The 18,434-nt window shown below is 39.9% G+C and overlaps 1 protein-coding gene and 1 long non-coding RNA gene across 3 annotated transcripts in view; one reads left to right on the plus strand and one right to left on the minus strand.

The window, feature by feature from the left end:
- ACVR2A (activin A receptor type 2A) overlaps positions 1-1,855 on the minus strand; it is a 70,358-nt gene extending 68,503 nt beyond the window's left edge. For both annotated transcript variants that reach the window (XM_054829856.1, XM_054829855.1), the window contains exon 1: positions 18-1,855. In XM_054829856.1, the coding sequence (XP_054685831.1) occupies positions 18-72 (55 nt within the window). In that variant the 5' untranslated portion in view covers positions 73-1,855. The remainder of the gene's footprint in view (positions 1-17) is intronic.
- Positions 1,856-2,148: 293 nt separating this feature from the next.
- The window catches only part of LOC129207964 (uncharacterized), a 90,345-nt gene continuing 74,059 nt past the window's right edge, over positions 2,149-18,434 (plus strand). Inside the window, exons 1-2 of the long non-coding RNA XR_008577634.1 lie at positions 2,149-2,269; positions 5,535-5,627. This is a non-coding gene — a long non-coding RNA (uncharacterized LOC129207964). The remainder of the gene's footprint in view (positions 2,270-5,534; positions 5,628-18,434) is intronic.

Here is an 18,434-nt window from a genome sequence, read left to right on the forward strand (position 1 = left end):
CAAGAACATTCACTTACCTGAAGAACAAGAGATAAGAAAAACAGCGAACGCCAACTTAGTAGCAGCTCCCATTTTCCAATGCTGTTAAAACATTTAAGTGACTTTAAGTATCCAGTTTCTTAGGTCCTGCAAGCTAGAAAATCTCCCTTCTTGCTGAACCGTTATAAAGCAATCTATAGCAACATTTCTGCAGCAGATAAGTGTTCATAAAACAGTAAAATCAAATTTCTTTAGACACTGACAATCTCCCTCCGGCTCTTTCTAGTGAGAATCCGGGTTGAGGGATGGATATATTTGGAACCGTGTTTCAAAACACACGTGTCATTTGGCTTCTGTACAAACGGTGGCAAAATTCAATTCATAAAAGTATGCTACGAATCCACTTCTAAAAAAAAAGTCAACAATTAAGCCGCCGGACACGAGGAAGTCTCTGAGCACACTCCGACTCTGCTTTTCCACATCAAGCTCCGTGAAGCATCATCCCTCGTGGGTGCCGAGTGTCGAGGAGTCCTCTCGAAATCAGTAAACACGATGTTTTTCGTCCTGGCTCCCCTTATACAACACGTAGTGTTTGGGAGAAAAGTAACTCCATTTCAGTTTCAAACCTCAAAAGCCTCCGGGTGAAGGGAGGAAGTTTTGTCCGTTTCTTGATGAAAACTACCGTGAAAAAGAAAAGCCAGCAGCTACGCGTGGGCAACACTTCGGTTTTCTTTAATAATGCTGAGGGATTTAGCGTCACCCAGAAAAGGAAAAGGGGAAAAAACCCAACAGTCTGATAACAAACCAACCTTCGGGCTTCCCGAAAAGTGGCAAATCTCTAGTCAGCGAGAGCCGCACATCTCCCCTTCTCCGCGGTCCTTCTTCCGGGCCGTGCAATACCAGCAGTCCGGAATCCGAGCAAGATTTCGAATTCTTCTAAGAGATTTCCATCCCCTCCCCCCCAAGAGGCTATATTTGGTATTTAAACACAGAAGAGTGACTGGAAAAAAAATTTTAAAAAAATGCAGTATCCAGCCGCTGGGGAGGAGGGTGATATATTCTTTGTGGCAAATCCTTCTTTCCTTGATTGCCGTGCTTCTAGGAGAATTCAGCTTCTTTGGGAGCGAGGAGGCGAGCGAGGCTGCGGGCACCGGGGAGGATGCAGCGGCTCCCTCCGAGCTGTTTGAGGGGCGGCAGGTCTCTTCCTCCCGCGCAGCAGGCGTGTGGCTCCTCTGCCTGATGCACACTCCAACTCCTCACGGACACATTTCTTTCTCGCCGCACCTCCGCCCGCCCCGCTGCCGCTCACACGGAGACCCGAGACAGCCCCCCCCCCCTCCCGCCACACACACCCCCCTCAATTCAGTTCTTGCCTTTTTTTTTTTTCCTTTTAGGAGAAAGGAATAAGAAATAGCAGGGGTGGAAAGGAAAAGGCTGCCGGACTCCCGCTGTCTTTTCCTCGTGCCTCCCACACAGCACACCAGGCGAGCCCTGGCCGGAGGGTGGAGGGGGGAAGAATCCCCTCGGCACCCTCTCCCCTAACTCTGACCCCGGCTCACTCCCGGCTCCGAGGAAGCCGCTGCTGAACGCAACTCTCTCGTCTCCCGGGCGGCGGAGGCAGCGCGGCTGAAACCAACTTTGTCCCTCCAGGAGTGCAGCTTAGGGGTTGGCGAGGAGAAAAGGCCGAGCCCGGAGATTTTCTCTGGGCGGCGGCAGGAGCCGTCTCTAGAGTCTCCCGAGTCCAGCTGGCAGCTCGGAACAGCCCTCCGTACCCTGCTGCCGTTGCTGCTCCCCTGTGGTAATTTCATATCTACCCATTCACTTGTGTGGCGTGGAGAACGGACCCAAGATGGCGGCGCCCGGACGATTGTTTTTGTTTCCTCTCCTCCTCCCCCTCCCCCACCCTCCCCTCCTTTCCCACAATCACGGCAGCCCGTCGCGCGACGCCGGGCGGCCGCGCGCCGCCCCGGATTGACAACCGCCCTGCCCACTCACGACCCAGCGACCGCCGCTTGGCCCCGCCTACTCTGCCCCTCCCTCCTCCTGAGGGGCGGAGCTCGGCCGCCGCCGCGCTCCCTCCGCCCCTACCTGCCCGCGCGCCGCCTTGCAGGCGCGCACACACGTGCCCGCGCGCGCGCGCCCCCGCCCGCCTGCCCGCCCGCCCCTGGGCGCGGCCCTCGCGCCGCGGCCGTTGGGTGCCTTCGCCCGGCGCCGCCCGCCCGTCCCGGTGCTCCGCGCTCGGCCGCTGCCCCCGCCCCGGAGGTGTCCTGCCCGCTTTGCCAGAGCGAAGGTCGGTGGGAGTCGGACTCTGTCGTCTCTCGCCTCGGTAACGCAGCGGGGGTGCTGCTGGCGCTCGCCCTGAGGAGGCCGCCGTGCCGGCCGGCAGGTGTGAGGGACGGGCCTGGCTGCGCCGCCCGCCGGCACCTGCTCGCTGCGCCCGGCCCTGCCGGCGCCGGAGGAGGCGAGCTGGCGCCTCCCGGTCCCACCCCCCCGTTATTATTAATTCACCTTTTCGGGGCTTGTTCTTGGTGTTCTGGAGCTTCTCTCCCTGATCGGGGCCCTTTTCAGGTGATAGAAAAGACTAAACTACCGTAAAAACCGCTGTGAGACCTGGTGTAAAACTGAGTTGCTACTAATGGTGCCAAACGCTGCTTTCCCGGCCCTCTGCCTCCCCCAGCTTGAGATGCCACCGACAGGGAACCCTGGCTGGAGATGGGCCGTGGGGTGGCCCCCATGGCGGGCATGCTCCTTAGGGTAATTGCTGCTGCCGCAACATCCAGTGTGTTTTAGAGACTTCCTTTCAGGCGCTGTCACGCCGAGATACTACGTTAATAGGTGGTTGTACCTACACAACGTATCCCGTGCAATTAAATATGTTTGTGTTGGTCGCCCTGAAGAACAGGGTGCTCTGCTCGTGTGGTGGCCACGCTTCCTGCCACTGGCAGCTTGCTTAGCCTCCCTCCAAATCGCAACAAACTTCTGTTTCCTATCATTGTTTGTCCTTTGGCTGCTGCAGACCAGCAGCTTGCAGTATTTATTTGTAGTGAGATAGCCTTTAGAAGTTCCTGAGACGGGCACAACACTACATTGTTTTACATACTGTGCAAGATCAGAACAAATGGTCTGTGCTCCAGAACGTGAGTATGAAGCAGCACGTGTGCTCAGTTTGGAATAGAGGAGGGAGAGAGCAGGATGAATAATTTCCAGTTTCACCTTTTGGGGAAGAGGTATATATTGGTCGTACTTTTTGTCACTCCAAGATAAAACACTTTTGCACTAGATTATCCCCCTTACGAACAGCGGTTCTGCTCTGTGAGTTTGGTGAGACTCCCTGCACTTTTTTTTTTTAAATCGATACGATAAAATACATTACTTGTCTCTGAATAAAAAGGAAGACATGTCTCTTAGATCAATGTGAGAAAGCATAAGGGCCTTAATGCTGGCCTTTAATTTCTGTATTTTATAAATACCTGTGCTTGCATAAGCAAGAAGTACCAAGTTCTCTGAAAACTGGTTATGTTGTTCACTAACCCAGATAGGTGTTGAGCGATTCCAGATACCTTCCTTTTCAGACTGCTTGATGGCATGGTCTTAAGTTTATTTTGGATGTGAATACTAGGTGGTACCAGATTGGAAGGAATATTATGAATAAGATATCATACATACGTGAATATACAGCCAAGTCAGGGCTGAGTAACATTGCCAAGCTCTCTGAGCTGTGCTGATTCACTGGTCAACAGAGGCGTTCAGGAACTAGACCTGGTGAGCACCACTAGCACTTGGATTCAAAAGAAATGTAGGTATTTCAGCCTATTTACATTGAGGTGTCTGCTAGAGTTCTTAATCAGGATTTGGGCATCCTTGGTGTTTCTCTGCTGAGTTCAGATGCTTACTGACACTAAATTCATCCACTGACGATGTTTTTGATGATTTGAGACATCCAAAAGCAAAACAAGATGTATGGGATTGTGCACATCTAGAAGCATCAAGACATGTGGCAACACTTTTTATGCCATCTTTTATCCAAGTATTTCAGAATGATTTACAAGAGTTAATTAATGTAAGTATTACAACACTCCTACTTAATCTGTAGTTTTTAATATTCTTCAATAGCAGAATATTTAAACGTGACCTGTTCTGCAGGTTGTGTTTTCACTTGGCTCAGCTTCTTCAAAATGCTCGTCATGTTGCCACATGAGTAGGAAATTATAGCTAAAAATATTGCTATTGTACGTGTGTGTGTGAATATATATATATACTTCCCATTGTAGGTATTTGGCTTTTTTTTTACTGACAGAATGTAAATTATGGTCCATATTTGTATTTTACCAATTATTTTTAATAAAAATAGAATAAATATGTCATCTATATACCACAATTTGCATGGCTGTCTTAGTAAGCAGGTGTCTCTTACTCAAGTAGCTTATTATTCTAAAGCATGGGTGGGTTTTTGCTTGCAGGATCCCTTTAGCAGAGTAAGGGCTTCTGGCCACCCAGTAAATATTACAAAAACAGGAGTAGTATAGGATTGGTTGTGGCACTCACATGTTTATCAGGACCAGAGGAATCGCAAATGAAACAAATCTTTCGCTCTTTTCCTTCCCAGTTGTAAGGCCTAAAGGGGCCATGGGAAGTGGTATATGAATTCGGCTGACTTTGGGTACCTAGGATCAGTGAGCCCACTCAGACTGTCATACCACTCCAGAAGCGTCTGCATTATTATGGGAGTCAGTCTGTTTTCAACCCCACTGGTGCTGCACCACAGCCTTGCATCCTTTGCAGACCTACCTAATGTAACCTGAAAAGAAACAAAGATGAGAGGTCCAAATATGCTCATTTTTGGTATGCAAACAATAATAAACAGTTTTGTGCATGGATGCAGCACCTTAATACTGGTTGTGTCATTATAAGCACAATACCAATATGGCTATAGCTGCATAAGGGATTTGTTCCCATTTAATGACATTTTTAAAAACTAAATTAGCTAGTTCATTGCAAATATGGTACAGACCTTAGCAGAAATTGCCTACTGTTTTTGTGAGGTTCTTGATATAAAATGCTTTAAGGGCTTTGGGCTTTCTCTGGGCTGTTGCTTTCATTGCTAGTAAAAGGATGAGTTTTATCCCAAGTAGGCATATTAAATGTCAATATAGTTGCTGTCTCGTCTTTCTTTTCAGATGTCTTTTTGCATGCCTTTCTCATGTGAATTTTGGGGCTGTTTCTCTTTTCTACCTTTTGGGTTTTCATTTCTATTTTCCTTTCGCCTTAAACGCCAGATCTTTTTTCCCCTCTTCTAAGATCAATCTGTCTATGCATTTTTAATGAATCATTTACTATGACATATGAGCACTGAAGATACAGTATCGGGGACTTCTGCATCTGCGGAGAGCTTCTATGCAGGAGTAGCAGCAGGAAGATGAAATTGATGCGATCTTAGTTTCATTCTTTTGTTCATGTGGGATGGTACTTTGCCTAGAGGCAGCACAAATATAACTTTCCTTCTAGGGAATAATGAGAAGAATTAAAACCCAGCAATGTCTCATTTTTCTCTTCAGAGCACTGCTAGGAACAGAGGATTTCAGCTGTGCCTTTGCTATTTCCACACTTACCACTGAATCAATACTGTTTACGCAGAAACAGCATTATAGGTAAGAAGCTATTGTACAAGACTCATTCATAGTGTCTATACAAGCACTTTTAAAATGCAGAGTGGGAGACATGGGGTTTATAATATCAGGAGTAACATCAACAGATATAACCCTTGTCATTATCTCATTAATCTTCCCTCATGGTCTAAGTAATTCTCCGTTTGAAATGCTGAAGGAAGAGAGGACCATGTTCAGACACTGTCCTTACATAAACAAAACAAAAATGACCAAAACAGCAAATTAATCTTTCTCAGGGATCTCCTCTTTACCAGCCAGCTTAACTTTCCATGCTGTTGGAAAAAGGGCAGATACTGGAGGACAGCCTAGTTAAAAAAAAAAAAAAAAAAAAAAAAAAGGTAAATACCTGCCTTGAAGTTATTTTTAATTTCATATGAGTATGCATAACTTATCTGAAACTCTTAATATATAGAAGAATTTTAATACAAATTTTCGGTTTTAGTGCAGTGGACAGATAACAAAATTACTACAAGTTATGTATTATTTTGCTTTTTTTATTCTGTTCCAAAACTAGTGAGGTGCTTTACAGTTACATGGATAATACATCTCTAAAGCCTGAGAAAATGTAGATTTAATCAACCTTTTAAATGTTGATGAACTGAAATGAAATCAAAAGCATGCCTCTGGTATGCTTTTGGATTGGGCTTGTAATCAAACTTATAAATTTTACATGCGGTTGTTGAAGCCAGCTGATATCCACAAAGTAAAATCATAGTCCTATTTTGGATTCAGGTACTTTGGTGTTTGGCTAAAGTATGCTCATTTTATTCATTTGAGCAGCACTAATAACTACAAATGAATAGGATTTGGCCTGTATCATGTTATGTAAAGCTATTTCTATAGCGAGTTTGTATGTGTGACAAATTCCTTTTTAATGTAATCAGATGGAGCCTGTAGACCCACATGAAGATGAATGTTTCCCTGCTTCAACTTTTCATGGGTACCCAACACTTAGGTACAATCTCCATCAAGTCATTTTCATTAAAGGCCAGATTTATAACAGTGATTATTTTTCTTTTTTGATCAGCTTTCCAGACTTTTGTTTCCTTAAAATACATGTGCAGAGATTCAAAAATAACTAACCTATTTTCTTAGAGGACAGAGTGATGTTTCTTTCTAGGATTTGCACTGTCTTGTCAGAAAAGATCACCCAACTAGAGCTTCCTGTTGCTTTCAGACACTGCGTGGTCTCTTACAGGCAGTTTGTTGTATCACAATTTTTTATTACTGTGCATTTATTGTGTATGATTTCATGCATACTTCATAGTAAAATTAAGATATTGTACTATAGTCCTCATTTATGCTATACAATCCTTTTCTTGAAGTGCCATGAAGAGTCCAAGATGAATTCTTAAAACCCTAATCTGTATTATGAAAACAAGGTTCTTCAGGTCTGTGTAGAGATTTTCCTTCTCAGAATATAGTATGATAATTTATATAACCCTTCATAAACAAACTCCGTGTTCATCACAGAAAGCAAAAGTGCTACAACATTGTAATGTTTTCACCATTATTTTTGGATGAATTCTTAAAATGTGTGACAAGTGTTTTCTTTTGCTACAGTGTCCTTACAATGATACTAGATTTTAAAGAATATATCTTTCACACTTACTTAGAAAGTCTTTATATGTATATATATTCATTAGTAAAGAATTACATATTCTAGACTGACAATTTGTAATTAAATTGTCATGAGAAATAGAAGGGCAAAGTGGCCAAGTGGGGAGAGATTGTCAGATGTTTAGAGTATTAAATTGTATGCTCTTTAGAATTATTTTGTTAAAATAACTTTTGGTTCTTCTGAAACAAGGAAAATACTCAAATACATGTAATTAGTTATGATACCATTCAAAATATACTAGAAGCTTTCTGTAATGACTGAAGAGTAGGATCAGGAGAGTTGGCTAATTTTCCAAGCTGTGATGTGTGGTTTAACATCAGATTTTAATCACAAATCATGTAAATATATATTGTTTTTGTTAAACAGTATTAGAGGAGCACAAGAAAGTCAAATACACTGTCACAGGTAACGCGTGTATGTTTTTCATAAGCCAAAGACATTTTATCAAAAGCGCACCTGAAGTCTCCATCTATTTCTTAGTAGCAGAAACAATTTATGGGAGCTTGATGAAAAGCATAGTGCTAGTGTCAGGCATACACCCTAGGTTCTAGAGAAAATTAGATCAGTTTTGCTCATTGAATCAAAACAAAACACATAGAAAAGTGCCCCCAGGGGTGGGGGTGGAGAACTTCAGGAGAGTGGGCTAGTTATCAGTGCTGTGACATGCAGTTTGGGTTCAAGGTTTAGCAACAAACTGCATACATGCATAGTAGTTTTTTAAAGAATTGACTGCAGAGCTTGTTCTTTGACTTTTCATTTCAGCCCTGAACCTTAAAATATTGAGTTCTTTTGTAGCAGTAAAGCTTATAGGATCTTAATAGTTGACCAACTTACATTAAAAAGAATAAAATTTCCAAAGATTGAGCTGCAAACCATAAAAAATATGACTTCTGGAAGTCTCTCTTGGAACAACAAATTAGGAGGTCTGAATAGGTTAGTTAATCACATTGTGATAATTGCAGTTAGGAATGATCAGGTGAGCCAGCCAGGTTACAAGGAGCTGAATTGTCACAGGCCAGATTTTCAGGAAGTAGAGGAAACTCAAGATATGTATTTGTGAATTTTAGAGTTTGCTAGCAGAGATGAGCGGTGGTAGTTAGCTGAAGAAACACTTGGAGAAGTGAATCAAAGGTTTGTTGGTCTGAATGGAAGTTAGCTGCTTGGAGGAAGAGGAGGAGTGAGAGGCCTTGGATGATACTACGTGTTCACCGTTGTTTCTGAGTCTGTCCGTCAGAGAGGTGCTGTTGGCCCACTTTAGTAATATAAAACCTCAGTAAGTATAACGTTCCTGGGAATATTCTTTGATTCAGTTTGATGTCATAGGCAAGATGAGTGCTGGGGAAGACAAATGAGTGCCAGTTTTTGGTTGAACGGATAACTTAATAATAAAGTTCCCAACAGCATTGTTAAAGAACAATAATGGGAGGTGAACTTTTTGTGGCAACTGGGAGTCAAGTTATCTATCAAAAATTCTGTGGATATGGCTTTTGAAACTTGGTCATTTGGAATTTTAGAAAAGAAATGTGAAGATCCATGGTAATGAACAAGCTACTAATAATTTTGTGGTTTATTGTGGCTAATAGCTGAAGAATATAGAATTAACCCTTATAAATATATTATGTGGCAGAAGAAGTTGTCCTGCTTCTAGAGGCAGCAGTTATAGGCTAATAAAGCCTTCCTGCGAAGGAAAATGGTTGGAATATGAGACTCGTTTTCTTGAAAGAAATTTGCTGCTGATGCTCCTGCTGTTATGTGAATACTTGAGTCCAAGTAGCGAATAGTGACTGTTAGAATTCCTGTTGTGAAAGAAGAACAAGTACATCTAATAAATGCTGGTACAGAGTAAAATTAACAAGAGAAGGGGAGGTTCTGGACCTTCTGTTGTATTTGTTGTGGGTTGTATTTTTTGTAGCACAGTGAAATATTTCTAAATGATGGGTAGCAGAAAAATCTATTACATCAGTGCCTGAGAAATGAGACCTGGCAACATTAAAGGTGAGAGTTACTGTTGTCTCTCAGTGCTTCATCTGAAATTGCATCTTCCTCGGGCCTATGATAGTGTCTCACTTCTCTGATCTACCAAGTAAACAACACTGCTTTTAATTAAAGGTAGCTGTGTAGAAATGTAGCAGAAACCCTGAGGAAGTCAGAAGTGCGACTCTGGGACAGTGTTGCCTAATAGATATGAACTGGTCTAAGTTAATGTGTTTTGGTTTCAGCCCATAATCAGTGATTTAGGGATTTCATAATTTCTGCACAGAATTTAAGTAGCATTAAAATAATCCTGCCAACAGGAGCTCAGCCTGCAGACACCCATTAGTTCCTGTTCACTGTTAGGAAAAACATACCATTTCCCAAGTGCTGTAATTCCCAAAAATCTAGCACATTACAGGTTTCCTTGTAAAGAGTATGGAAGATTCCCAAATTTAACCTATTTCGGATCTAAAGAAGGACGGAGCAAGTTTATAGTCTTAGAAATCTCTCAAGGAACACCTACTAGCTGTCCACTTTTTTATAAAGAAGAGAATCCAACTGTAACATTTCTTTCTGATGATTGTGCATTTGGCAAGATGGATGGGGTGAGCCAATCCAAAGCCATTTAAAGTTCTGTACGTTAAAACCTATAATCTTGCTTCTACAACCAACATAAGATCCCAGCCTACTACGGTTACATATGCTTAGTTGTTGTCCACCTCACCGGGTAGCTAAATCCTTCTCCAGCTTCTACTGCTGAATAGTTGTGGGGTAGATTCATCTACAAATTATTTTATAACAATTACGATTCAGACATTGAACAAATAACATTTTAATGTCTGAGATGACAAAATTCCATTTACTCCTTATAGTGAGAAGTTCTTTCAGTTCAGGCTATTTTAAAATGAATAAATGCTAACCTTTTTTCCATTTAACTAGAAAGTTTTCTACATAGCAGTCAGCCTTTCTAATATGAAGGCTCATTTTTTGCCTTCAAATTCTTTAGGCAATAAGAGCATACTTCTAAGGTTGTTTTTTAGTGATACATAGTGCGCACACCCTCTTTTAGGAACATTAAGGAATTAACTTTCATAAAACTACTGAGAGGAAAGTATTTTTGTTTTATATGGAGAGGTAGGGAAGCTGAAGTGCACACACACGGATACTAGATTTTTTAAAAAATGCTGGCTAGTGAGCTCCACTCATGTACATACTTGCCCCCAAACATTTGAACAATTCCATTCGAATGATTCCATTTGAACACCACCATTTTGAAGCTATTGGTCATGTCTGATAATGACTGTATTGGTGGCATGTACATTTGTCGGCATGATAAGTTTCTAAAGGTGTGAAATGAAAGTGAGACCTTTTTGGCCTCGAATTCATAGAGAGACAGGGATTGCCTCAGCCAGAAGACCATCATTCCTCTTTATACCATGATTACTGATGAACTAAATGGCATAGCCAGTAGAGCTGGCAGTGTAGTTTAGAGGTCCCTCTTTCTGTGCTGTTTCCTAAATAATGTCTTTCTTTTCCAGAGAGGTTTATTTAGTTGTTCCACAATTATCATAGTCTGTTTTTTCTCAAAAATGAGAGGTTTTCACTTCCAGTGAGGTGTTTCTTGAAGGCCGCAAGCACAGTTGTGGAAAACTGAAGTTAGCCCATGTCCTAAAGCCTGTCAGGATCTACATTGAGAGCACAGAAACTCTCAGACACTTGACTAGCTATTTGGGAGTCGGATGGTGGGTGCCAGTGTGTCTAGCATTTCAATATCAAGGTGGATTAAGAGCATTAAGGAAGCTTAAACAGCTCTCAGGAGAGAGATTCTCGTGGTTTTGAGGGCTTATTCCACTGGAACGGTTGCTTGGCTGCAAGTTGGGTTGAAAGATGAGGTTTTTTTCTCCTGGAATTGTGCATGGCACTGCCTAGTTTTACTTTTTTTTATTGAGCATATTCACAGTTTGAATGTTCAGGTCATGCTGAGTGCTTTACATTTGAGAAAGCTCAGGCAACACTTCTTGCCAAGTTTAGCAAACATTGCTGGGAAAGTTTTCAGGCAGTGGCTAAGGCAAGTGAAAGGAAAGAGGCAGGTTTTTTTCTTGTTTGCTTCATGTTTCTTTTTTAATGATCTGTTACAACCAATAGTCCCAATCTGTATTGGTTTACAAGTTTTATTGTCATTAAAATATCAGGCAATTCACTGAGTCATGTAAACAGCTGTGCTGCTGGAGAGGACTAAGATGTGGTTGGATGTTTCATCTGCATTAGCTCGCATGGAAGAATTTTATAGAGCCATGCTGTCTCTTGTAGCAGTGATGGGAGAAACCAAATTAGAGTGTAAGAACAGACTCTCTCCCTCTCATTTTCCAACTACATAATACGGAAGCGTGCACTTAATCATAGTTTCCAAAGCAAGTTTAATGAAGTTAATACAACTGAACTGCAGTAACTTTGTGCAACTGCGGAACATTTTTCAACTCAGTGTAATGTATATAGTACGCTGTCAATTGATCATTGTGCTTTTTCATAATTTCATAGTGGAAATTATCCAGGTATATTTAGGAATTGTATAAATAACTGCTTTACTTGTGGATCTTCTTAGGATCATCAGCATTACACTACATCTTCTAGCAGCCTAATATCAGTTGTATATGATAGTTGAAGAAAAACTGCTCTTATGCACAAAATTTGCTTTCTAGAGTGTTGACTCTAGTGAAGACTTACTGTCAAATATTTAGCAAACAAGCTTCAAAATATTGAAAGAACCTTTTTTTTAAAGTATTATTTTTAAATGATAGCATGCAGTTATCTTTAAGTCCTATTAGCTAATTCCCTCCTGAGGAGAACTTGGTGGAATATGCATAATCTATCATCTATGTCTGTGTATGTATGTTAGAAGGTGATTATTCTACATTATTGCTTTGCTGAAATTCTACTTAAGTTTTGTACCAGATAAAGGCGTGCTTTTTTGGTGAAGATCTTTTTTTTTAACTAGATTATAATTGCAAGCTTTTTATCAAAAGTTTCTTAAAAATAGGTAGATAAAATGAAAATATTACGTAAAACAGGTGGCAAATCAGTCAATATGAAATCATTTTTTTTATGCGTGTTCTAATAGATAGCTCCTAATACTTGGAATAGCTAATACTTTTGGTAGAATTGCTATGTCAATATAGCAATGAAGATAAACTGTTCAAACAGACTAGACACTGTAGAATATTCTGATGCAGTAAGCTTGTGGTTCCAAGTAAAGACAGTGCTTATGGATATGCACATATCCAGCCCAGCTTTTTGTGAAATCATGCAATAAAAACATTCAGATTGTCTGTCACTAATCTTTATATTACGCTGAAGTAGTAATGGGAAAATTGGAGTGTCATTTCCATCTTGATTCTTCTGGTACTTCTGCTGTTACTTCAGTTTGATTCTCTGTTACCTTTGGAGTATTACTGAAAATTTTAAGCAGATCTTGAAAGGCTTAAGAGTGGCCTTATTATAGAGAAGGAAAGTTGCAGACTACAGATGGATTTGAAGAGGAACAAATGATAGCAGGACAGGCTAGGGTTAGATGGGACGAACGCACTGTGTCATCAGCCTTCTCACAGAAGCTGCGTTGTGAGAAATCTGGTAAGTACATTTATCATGTTATCATCAATCACACGGCGATGCAAGTGACTTGGGAATCAGATTTTTGTCCTTGCTGTTGGAACATACAGTTACCTCAAACGTATTTTTCAAACTGTTACAGGAATTTCTTAGCTCTCCTCTGGTAGGCCCCTATGCAAGGCACATGGCAAGGCCATTTATATGCTTTAACTATTCCTGTGTTCTGGAATGGCATTTGTGGATTATTAGCAGTGTTAGACTATAGCAGATCTTTAGTTACACTTGCGCTGTACTTCCGCGAACACTTTAAGCCAGCATAAGCCAAGAGATGCTGCCCTGCCCTGCACAAATGTTCTTGCAGCTGTACACTTAATTGATTGGGGAACTGATTTGGGTTAAAACTAGCCCAGCAAACAAACCAAACCAAACCAAACCAAAACGTTAGCTTTAAGCTCGTTTCTGAACTCACTTCTTTCCTAGCCTCACAAATATTTATGTTGGCTTGGAGGTCTTCATCCTCCTGGTGTTAAGACCACAAGTGTGTGAAGAAAACCAGGAGCCACTTTTTTGATGCAAGGGCTGGTTTAAAGGGCTTGTGGGATCGCAGTTTAAATTGTGGCTCCTTACTAAACAGCCATACGTTCTAGAGGAGGCTTAATGGTCATCTTTTTACACCCTGACTCCCAAGTTATGTCAGCCACACCTTGGATAGACCTCAGGGTGTGACTTGGACTACATCTGTCTATATGACCTGTCTGCCTTTAACCATTTTTCTCTAAAGAACTTCAAGTTGTATCTTTTGTGATCCAAACTGTGTATAACCAAAGCACATTTCCACACCCACTAAAATATTTTTCTACCCATTAACAACGTCTCACAACAGATATTTTCTATATTAGGTAGTTGTATTTAGTATTTATGCAACAAAACAATTCGAGAAAAATATGGGACTTAGATGAATTGTGCTTGTCAATATTACAATCTGACAGTTTAAGTAACTCATTCCTTTTCTCCAAAACTGTGCTAAGATAATTTATGTATTTCATAAGTTTTATATTTGGATTACAAAGAATTACAGAGTTTCACTCATCCCAAATTACATACTAGAAGACGTATTCACGTCTCATTTATTACATTGTTGGACATCAGAATAAAATTACGGATCATGGTTAGTTGCACCAACTCCTTTCGTTAGTCTTACCAGCCTTACATAGTACTTATGCATACTTCTGTATTTCTTGGAATTTCTGAGACAATTACAGCTAGTTCAATAAAAATTAAATGCCTTTTTTGAGAGAAATTCTTCTTAATTTAAGTAATCTTTTAGTACAATGCACATACTAGTTATGTTATTTTTTTTCCCATCTTTCCACTACAAGCCTGCCAAATTTAATGCATTATGTGCAAGAGTTATTCATATAAGCCCCAATTTGTATTTGCCTGCTTGGCACTTTTATCTGATACATTGCGAGCCTGCACCACAGCTGCTGTTTCTCTCTGACCTCGGATGCTTGAAGCAAAGGATAGAAAGAGGCAGACTGCTTAGCTGTAAAAAGGTGTCCCTTTACTCAGCGGAGCTCCGCTGGAAGGTCTTCTCTTCCCAGAGAAGCTGCAGTCTCTCTTTGGAGGTCCTGCCATAGGCAGCGTTTGGGTATTAGCAGGGAAGAGCTGCACTACACTGCCGATCAGTGGTTTTGTTTGGTTTTTTAGAGTTAACCTAAACTGTTCGTTTGGGTTTTTTAGAGTTAACCTAAACTGTTAACCTAAACTTGGTCAAAGATCAAGAAATCATTCTGAGTTGCATCCAGTAAAGCACATCAACTCTGGAACTGCAAAGACACTACACAATCGTTAATTGCTTCAGCTAATATCGAAGAATTAGCTCCTACACTCTGCAAAGCAAAATTCAGGAATGTAGCTTGCCATGTGACATTTAGAAGATATGGAAAAGATAAAGGACTAATTATAGAGGTCGACTGCCAATTCTGTTTAAACTGGAAGTTTCCCTCTCTTCTCAGAAGTAACTAGGACATTGCATTATAAAAATAGTCTCACAGAATTCCATGGTGGAATGGGTGTTAGTAAGCTCTTAACATGTGCCTTAGGTTATTGCTGTTTGTGTCAGTCACTGATTTATTTCTAACCTCACTTTATCTTTGAACAACCAAACTATTTTTGAAATTTTCTAATTTATAAATTAGTAGAAGATAAATGGTAGTGGTAAGATTTTAATTTTGAAAATATTTGAAAGAAAGATTTCTCAAACTATATGAATTTCCAGTTCCTTCTGATTTTTCAAGAGTTTTGGCTTTTCTTTCACTAAGAGTTTGCAACCTAATAGTTGCTTTCAATTATAAGAGAAAAAAATCATTAACCAATTTACAGGTCTAATTTCTTAAAAAAATAAAAAAAAAGAAAAAAATTAAGAGTTTATCTAAAATTATCTGGAAGGCTGCTACTGAAAAAGCAGTTCAGCAGACTTTGAGATAATTCAGAGTAATATAATTTTTTATTCTTAGACCTCTTCTCTGTAATTTCCTCTAGTCTCTCCTCCACCTTATAGCATGTATGTTATTTTAACTTAAAAGTATAACTGGGATCTTTAAATAAGAGGAACATAAAACCATTGACTGTTCCAGGTAAATACTTAAATCACAGTTTAAACTGAAGCTCCTTAATCTAAATCAATTAAAAAAAAATCTTCTTAAAATACATAATAGACTATTTCACATTGAAATAGTTGAATTAACATACCTGAAAGGTCAGCAGTTTTCAGAAGGGAGGAGTGTGTACCACCACTGATGATATGGGGGATGAAACCTGTTAGTCTGGACCTGCCAGCCAAGATACTGTGAGCGTGGAAGCATAGCCTCCTCTCTAATAGTACTCCTTTGACTAGGGGGGGGGGAAAGCCGCCTTATGTCGAGTTAGCTAATGGTATTTCATTTGCAAGGTGTGAAAAACTAGAGGAGAAGATTAGTTTTCCAAGAGGGTACTGGGCTGAGGAAAAAATATTGGAAAGACAAAGGATTTGCTTCTCTTCGCAACATCACATATGAAAACTCAAATTGCAAACACATAATTCTGCACTGTAAACATTATATGCAATTCAAAGAGGGTATAGGAGGTAGAAGGAGCCAGAGATACAAAGACTGTTTCTTCAGAGAAGGTAGGAAAGTAGAAGTGAAAATTTTAAATCTAATTTATTGAAATTCAAATTTTTAATATTTCCGTTTAAAGGAAATTTCTTAAAATTTCAATGCAGACTAATTATTTCAGCTCTTTTCTAGTGTAAAAATGTTCAGTAGTATGGAAATTCAACCAGCTCCAATTTAGAATGCCTTTAAAGCATACGGAATGATTATTATCTTAAACAACTTCAGAGTAAAGGTGGAGGGTTTTTTTATTTTAACTCATGTGAAGTAGTATGAAACAAAACCTGGATGCTTAAATTATTTTATGATGTAGTTCTTAATTATCAGAAACTACACTTTAAATAAGAAGTTACTACAACCTAAGTTGCCTTGAATGTTTATAAATAGCAGGTTGGAAAAAATAATGCACCTCTTTCATATATGCAGCGCTACAGACTTCTTAGCGGTTAGTTTCTGACTAGTGTTTGCGTGGTGCTTGGAAGCACTACATGAAATTAATTGCTAACATTGAGGTTTAGTAACTTCTAGGTATTAGTGTGATGAAACAGGTAGTCTATCACAGAAATTGCTTTCCCTCCTGTGTCGCGATCTATAGCTATAGGGTTCTGTACAGGATTTTTGCGCTATGAATGCTTTTCTGTGACTGGCAGTCACCCGCCTACCTCTCTTAGTGGTGTGTCATGAGTTACTGTTGATCTGCTTTGCTTTACCGGGATCTTTTATTATGGTTTTCTCAGAGTTGGCATTTTATCTTTGTAGATGCTTAGGAATTAATATCTCATAAGGATCTGAAGTTTGCTACTTGAAGTCAGAATTTTTAAACAGAAGACTTGACAATAGATGTACTGTAGCTGCTCTTATCAGTTTAATTAATGCTGTGTAATGTATGCACATTTTTTTAACTTACACTATTTGGAAACACTACTTGATATATAGAATGAAAAAAGTGTGCACGCTCCCTAAGCGATGCACGTTGTTGTGTCTGTGAACTCTGTACGTTTGTAATGTTAAATTTGCCAAAGTTAATGTGTTGAAAAGTAACAAGTTACTTAAGTTAGTTAAATGTCTCTTTCTAGAGGAAAATTACCATAATGGTTACTTTTACTGAAATGTAATTACTGTCATTGTAACAATCAATCATATTTTCTTGTGGAAGGAACTTTACCTAGTTCTGAATGCATTAAAATGTAAGATTGCTCTGCTTGGTGTTAAAAGGAGCTGCAGAGGCAATATACTTTTGGGGAGAATCAAGTGGAAGTTCCAGTCATATGGTTGTCTTTAGGACTATTCAAAACTAGAAATTAACTTCTTAAATGAAATTGAGCCCAGTGACTTGTAAAACACCAACCAAAGCATTATAAATTCTGAAAGGCTTTAAGAATAATTGAGAAAGTTTTTGTTCCAGCTGAGCTTGATTAAGCCTTAAGCAATAAGCTCCCATATGCATTTCCCGCTTGGCTGACAGTATCTCTGAGGTTCTCCACAGCAATCTGTAGAACAGGGTTGGTTCGTCTGCGATGGCATCCTACCTTTCTTCTTTGCAGCCCCTCCTCTCGGTCTTATTAAGCCTGCAACTTGAACTCTTCATTTTCCTAACATTTCTTTTCCCTAATGTTCTTTCCTTCCCGATGGTGTCATTCCAGTGTTTTTGTTCTCCTAATTCCTGTGAAAAATTCCCGAGGAAATAAAATGTGCAAAAAGTAGGAGCAAGATAAAGAAACTGTGAATTTTTACTAGATTGATTCCCAAACTACTTTCTGAGAAACTTAGATATATCAGAGGTATTTGTTGCTTCTTGACCTCAGACACTGTGTATAATATAAGAGACAGGCCTTTAGCAAGAACCAGCAAAATTGCTAAGAGGCCCCTTGGAAATACCGAAGTTGCTTTGATTTACTCGTAGTACCGGAGGTGGCTGCTCCTTACTCTGTGCCTTATTTCTCACTGAAGTGAATGAGGACCAGTGCTAAGAGAGAATGATTTCAATACCTGTCTCTGCATATTTATTACAGTACCCCTTGTCTTGCGGTACGCATTTCAGAAGACAACATAGTCACTTTTTAAAGTATAGGACTACCAATCTTAAAGAGGTGATTCTGTAATGATATTTGGTAATCCTGGCTTTCATGGTATTAGAATAAAGGAACTGTATTATAGCCTTGCTTTGCTAACTAATTTTTTTTTTTTTAAAAGTAAAAATGTGCCATTCTTTTGCTGCCATTGCTTCTGTTCATGCTACTTCTCAGTAGAGCTGCTACCACCTCAGAGAGCAAACATTGACTGGTATAATGAAAATAAACGAGGAATTTTTTTTAATATCCTAGATCAAAATCATTAAACATGTAATAGCTTTATTGACAGATCAGGTGTGGAGATTTTGAAACCAATTTTTGTATTTTAGTTTTTCAGGTATTATATTCTTATACTTTTGTA

This window comes from Grus americana, chromosome 6, assembly GCF_028858705.1.
Source record: "Grus americana isolate bGruAme1 chromosome 6, bGruAme1.mat, whole genome shotgun sequence".
Taxonomy (NCBI): Eukaryota; Metazoa; Chordata; class Aves; order Gruiformes; family Gruidae; genus Grus; species Grus americana.